The following is a 6,324-nucleotide window of genomic DNA, read 5'->3' on the forward strand; positions in this document are numbered from 1 at the left end:
TTCCGATTCTGTGTCTCCCTCTCTCTCTGCCCCTCCCCCGTTCATGCTCTGTCTCTCTCTGTCTCAAAAATAAATAAACGTTAAAAAAATTGAAAGCCATCAAAGTTCGATGCCATATAGTGTTGGCAAACTATAATATTCTTATACATAAAAAATATTCTTATTCATAGAGTTTGAGAGGGTAATTTGAGTGCAATTTGGAAGTAACTCTAAAATTTACAAATGTTTAAATCCTTTAAACAAAAATTCCACATCTAAGCATTTATTCTACAGATATATTTGTTCAAGTATGAATTATGTATACATGAGGTCACTCTTTGTAACATTGTTTTTAATAAAACTGGAAATCTTTAAATACTCAATGGGAGACTAGTAAACTATGTTACATTCATACATACTATGAATGTGAAAAAGACTGGAATTATTTCTAAGATTGTTAGGTGGAAAAAAAAAGTACAGAATATCCTGTCAGCCTATTTGTGTAAAGGGAGGTGGAATATATATAAACAAATATGCCGCACAAAACTCTTTGGAAGTAAATTCAAGAAGCTACTAATGCCACCTGCTTATGGAGAAAGAAAAAGGGTGGCTGGGTCCAGGAATGGGAGAAAGATTTTTTTTTTATCAAACATCTTACATATTTTTAAGTTTTGAACTATGTGAACATTACCTACATTTAAAAGTAAAGAAATTAAAATTATCATTAAGAAACTGAGACAAGAAAACAGCTATAAAATGATGGAATATGGAAATGCAGAGAAAAAAGGAAATTCACCCAGAAAGCCACTTCTGCATGTCCCTTCTGCTCTTTTGTCCCTACCTAACAATGGATTATCAAATCTGTGTGAACTCAGAATTAGCACATTGCAATGTTAGCTTTGCTTCACATGACAGCAAATATATAGGGAGTTGATCAAGTCAACATGGTTCGTCTGCAATGCAGTCACACTAGCCTCACCGTGATATTGGTTAAGGGCTCCAACTGGTTGACAAACACAACCAATGCCCTTACTAGACACTGTTCTAAATAGCTTAACTCTCATAATCCTCACCAAAACTTTAGGAAGTGGATACTCCATCCTCCATATATAAAAATTGATGCAAAAGGATATTAAATTGTCAGAGGACGCAAAGCTCTCAAGTGACATAACTGGAATTTGAGTTCAGGTCATCTGGCTTCCAGCTCCATGCTGTAACCCACTGCCCACATGTGTGTTATAACTTGATTTCTAAGGAAGTTGGCCCATATCTTTAAGACAGACCATATTTCTTGTTAGCAGATCTTTGTCATGTGAAATGTGCTATGTATGTGCTCCTGCTTGTATTTAATAAGATACAGTGTTACTAGATTTTTTGCAGTAGAAGAATTGTGTGCAATTGTGGTAAAAAAAAAAAAAATACAACCTGGGGCGCCTGGGTGGCTCAGTCAGGTAAGCCTCCGACTTTGGCTCAGGTCATGATCTCATGGTTCGGGAGTTTGAGCCCCGTGCCAGGCTCTGTGCTGACATCTCAGAGGCTGCCTGGACCCTGCTTTGGATTCTGTCTTCCTCTCTCTCTTCCCCTCCCCTGCTCATACTCTGTCTCTCTCTCAAAAATAAATAAACATTAAAAAATAAAAAAAAAACAAAACAATACAACTTAGAGCGTGCATCCTGTCATTTGGGTGTCTGCCCTCATACAATTTTCAATTCCACAGTTGATTTAAGTCACTGCTTCCAATTCAAAGATGAGAATGTTAAAGGTATGGAGTGGCTTATGCCCACAAAGAACTCTGAGAAACAGACGTCCAAGAACACATTACCTTACTAACTAATTGTTCAAAATCGAGGGTTATAACCCTTGCTTCCATCATTTAAGAGACACTTGTCTCACCCTTTGTGTTGTATTTTTTTTTTTTTTAGAAATGTCATATCAAATTATACTTTTCTTTCTAGGATTTCATCAAGGGTCTTTCCATTTTGCTCCGGGGGACAGTACAAGAAAAACTCAACTGGGCATTTAATTTGTATGACATAAATAAAGATGGCTACATCACTAAAGAGGTAAGGGATGCCTCACCAACACCACTCTCCGCTTTTTTTTAACGTCAAAATGTTAAACAATTGAATTTATTAATTTGAAAATAGCTTTTTCAGGAAATCTAAAATATTTTATGTGGTGGTGGTGAAATATTCTAGTAAAAAACGGGCAATGAAAAGGATTAGTTTTTGGTGCATCTTCAAGATGGAAACAAAACACCTAAGAATTATACCCCGGTTTCCTAATGACATTCAAATAAATACTGTAAATTGGATAAAGACTGTGGTTGGAATCAGATAGGAAGAAAATACATTCAAGCCAGGCTAAAATATTTGACCTGTGACCTTCCCCCTCCAATATAATATGGTCCATATGGAGACAGTTTTAAAATTACATAGGCTGTGCAATGACCTGTATCGTGCAGAACAGGACCTGGTGCATTAAGGGGCCCCTAAACTTCCAGGCAGCCTATCCAAGAAAGAAGGCCCACAGACCAGATTAAGGTGCTCATATCAAACAGTTTGTTAAAGCAATTAAAACACAGTGAGAAGCAAGGGGAAAGGAATGAGGTAAATTAACAAATTTAGGATGGGGTCCAAATGGGGTTGAAGTACCAACTGAATCCTGGAGGGGGCGCTCAATATCCATACATCCTTTCTCACTGCCTCACTTTCCTCCCCTCCGTTGAGTTTTGAGCATGAAGCCTCTTAAACAAAAGGTACCCTGGGCCAATGACCTGACTTTGCTCAACTAGAGACATAGGGACAAGTACACCTGATCACAGGTACAGTGTGACCATTGGCCTGTTCAAAGGCCATAGGTTTTGTGTTTTTTGAGCAGAATATACATGGGACCAGAATGGAAGTAAGACCTCATAAATGTTAAGTATTTATGTATATCGAGCATATCTTGAATAGTTATTGCCTCTTATATCTTGTGTACAGTAATAAAGTAAGGTTGGTACTCAGATGCCTCAGGAATATTTGCTACCTCTTGGCCCTTCAATCCCTTTCTATCTCTATGTTTAACATATACATGCTAGTCTTATATTTCACACATTTCATGAATTCTGAAGTCAGACAAACTTCTTGCTACTTATCTAAACTCAAAACATCTTAAAATGTTTATGATTTATAAACTATAAACTCCTTTATCATTAATAATAGAATTGGATACTCTCATCTGTATTATCAGCTTAATCTAGTCTAGACTTTTATATGGGAATTTCATTATGAAGGCAATAAATGTGAAACAATAAATCTGAATGAGTAATTAGATATTATTCTTACTAATACTGACAATGGAAAGTCAAAAACTAGATTTTGTTTGAATTAAAAAATTAATGAAATTTCAAAGGATTTCTCAGTCATGATCTCTTGACTAACCTACATGTGTAATTTCTTCACTTCAAGCCACAGTAGGAAAAAAAACAATGAAAATCCTCATAAGCTTTGAGACTTACCAGCTAGTTTTAGTATAATTCTCATGATATGGAGTTCATTCTCAATAAATGGAGTTCATGATACGGAGTTCATTCTCAATAAATCAACATGTAAGATATATAACAAATCAATAAAACAAAAAACAGTCTATGTGAAGTGTATAGAAATCCAAATCTCAAACCAGAACATTCCTGGGGCCTGGGTGGTACAGTCAGTTAAGCGTCTGACTCCTGATTTCAGCTCAGGTCATGATCTCCCAGTCCTGAGATCAAGCCCTGCCTCCGACTCCATGTTAGGGGTAGAGCCTGCTTAAGAGTCTCTCTCCTTTTGCTTCTCCCTCGCTCTCTTTCTCAAAAAAAAAAAGAAAAAAAAAAAAGTTTTAAGAAAAAACAAAAACCGAAAACAACCAGAATATTCATTTCCTGATCATCTCAGATATGTGGGAATTTACTTCATTTTGAAACCGATATCAAAATTAGTTCTGACATTCTGATCCTGCAGCTTTTAAGGCACAAAACTGTTGTGTTTTCCTCTGGGACAACCAAAACTTAACGAATAATAAAAAAATTTTTGAAATTGAGTAGGAATAATGTCAGACTGGTTTCTTCATATAATGCATGCAGTCTCATGTGAGTGCCTTTTACTTTTCAGGAAATGCTTGATATAATGAAAGCAATATATGATATGATGGGTAAATGCACATATCCTGTTCTCAAGGAAGATGCTCCCAGACAACACGTCGAAACATTTTTCCAGGTAGGAATGCAAGTAGAAATCAGAGAGGGGGCAAAAAAGAGCAAATTTCCTAAAGCTTGCAAAGTGTCATGATGATTCAAAAGAATGCAAAGGAAAAAAAAAAAAAAACTTTTACTGAAAGGGACAAAATAATAGACCATGAAGTATCATACTAATTTAATAATTTTGGATTTGAATGCATTATAATACTGATAACTACACTTATTGAACAGTCACTATATCCTGGAAAGAACACTAAGGAATTGCCATGTTTCACATGTTTGTTTCTGGGTTTGTTTTCAATTATTCTCACAAGAATCCTTAAAGTTATAAATCCTCATTAGCCTCAATTTACAGATGAAAAAACCAAGGCTCTGAAAGTGTCCGCAAACTGCCTGAACTCTGTTAGAGCTAGAGTGCCAGATTTTATGTAAGGCAGCAATTCTAGATCTCCACCACATTCTTTTGAAAAGGGAACAGCTTCACAGCAGTTGGTCATATGATTCTTATCACTAAGAATGAAGCAGATCCTCCCCATAAAACAGGCGGGTGGATTTTTCACTCGCTTCAAGTGTCAGGGTAACAAGGGATAAGTCGGAATAAAGTTTCTTGTTCTTTTCTTCCAAACAGAAAATGGACAAAAACAAAGATGGAGTCGTTACCATAGATGAGTTCATCGAAAGTTGCCAAAAAGTAAGTTCATAGTAGTAAAGAAACTATCCCTTTTGCTTTCATAACAGCCAGACTAAGTAAAGTCAGCTAGCCACCATGAACTGAGCACAGTATAAACTTAACCTAAGCTTACCATTCGTACGCAGCTAAGAGAAGCTACCACTCCTAAAAACAATTGTCAATTTAATTATAATTCATTAATTAACATTTATAGAGTGCCTACCCTTAGGAGAGCCACACAGAAAGCCCTAAAGATAGAACTATTACAAGTATACTGCATTTTCATTCCTTAAATCCTTTAGAGTATTCATTACTGAGGGTAAAACATATGTGAGCTTTGAATTGCTCTTTGCCTAAACTTAGCATATAACATATTATCTCCATAGATGTATAATTCCAGTACAGCCAAGTGTACTTCACAGGCCCAGTTTGCATCCGATTTCTGAGAGAAACGCGTTGCTTTAACGTAGGCGCACCCGAAATGGCTCTTTGGCTGTGCCAGTAATGGTCTTCAGTCATAAAAAAACAAAGCACAGAAAATTCAGAGGAGAAATCCAAGTGGTTCTCCATTGTCTGATGGGAGATTAGTTTTAGCTTACCTAAAGTTATTTGACTTGATGCATGGGTAGAGCCACAATTAAGAATGTGTATTTTTAAATAAATACAGAGAGGATGAGGTTTGTTGATACTTTAGCTTTTCTCTTTATTTTCAAGTTGATACACTTTTCCTTTGTTGGCGCCTGCTCGTTTCTCAGCTCACATTTCGATGTGGCGGCCTTTGCAAGGATCAATTTGGTGCTATCAGTCCGCTGATGCAGTTACTTACTTGGCTGATGCAATCACTAGCAGGGGAAGTCGGCACAAGTTCAGCTATTTATCATTACTGTAAACAGCTCACTGAGTACCATTCATATACAATCTCCAAGTGCCCCTATAATGTCAAAATCTGTGCTCTTCAGTTTCTAGGGAATATGCTAAATTGCACACAGCCACTGTCCAAAGGTTGCTCTCAACAGTCCCTTTTCTGGCACCGAGAGACCATTCACTTTTTTTTTTTTAATGTTTATGAGAGAGAGAGAGAGAGAGAGCACGCGAGCAGGAAGAGGAGCAGAGAGAGAGAGGGAGAGAGAGAATCAGGCTCTACACCACCACAGCAAAGCCGAACATGGGCCTTGATCCCACCAGGGGAACCGTGAGGCCATGACCAGATCCCAAATCAAGAGTCAGACGCTCAAACAACTGCACCACCCAAGCACCCCATGAGACCATTCATTTTTAAAGGCTCCTGAAGGCCATACAGATTTAGCCCTAAGAGACCCAGAAAGAGAGGTGAAAGGACTACAAACACGTCTCCCAAGCCCCACCTCCAATCCTGAATGAAGTTGGCTCTTGGCTCGCGCACAAACCCTGCTTCCTTCTACATGTACAAATCTCTGTGATTTGGCCTGTGATCTAC

At 37.5% G+C, this 6,324-nt stretch overlaps 1 protein-coding gene across 6 annotated transcripts in view; it reads left to right on the forward strand.

The window, feature by feature from the left end:
* KCNIP4 (potassium voltage-gated channel interacting protein 4) overlaps positions 1-6,324 on the forward strand; it is a 1,166,664-nt gene that overhangs the window by 1,158,504 nt on the left and 1,836 nt on the right. For all 6 annotated transcript variants that reach the window (XM_040486963.1, XM_040486971.1, XM_040486966.1 and 3 more), the window contains 3 exons: positions 1,935-2,042; positions 4,113-4,217; positions 4,827-4,889. In XM_040486963.1, coding sequence (XP_040342897.1) covers positions 1,935-2,042; positions 4,113-4,217; positions 4,827-4,889 — 276 coding nt within the window. The remainder of the gene's footprint in view (positions 1-1,934; positions 2,043-4,112; positions 4,218-4,826; positions 4,890-6,324) is intronic.

Source organism: Herpailurus yagouaroundi, unplaced genomic scaffold (genome assembly GCF_014898765.1).
Source record: "Herpailurus yagouaroundi ecotype Mexico unplaced genomic scaffold, PumYag 28, whole genome shotgun sequence".
Taxonomy (NCBI): domain Eukaryota; kingdom Metazoa; phylum Chordata; class Mammalia; order Carnivora; family Felidae; genus Herpailurus; species Herpailurus yagouaroundi.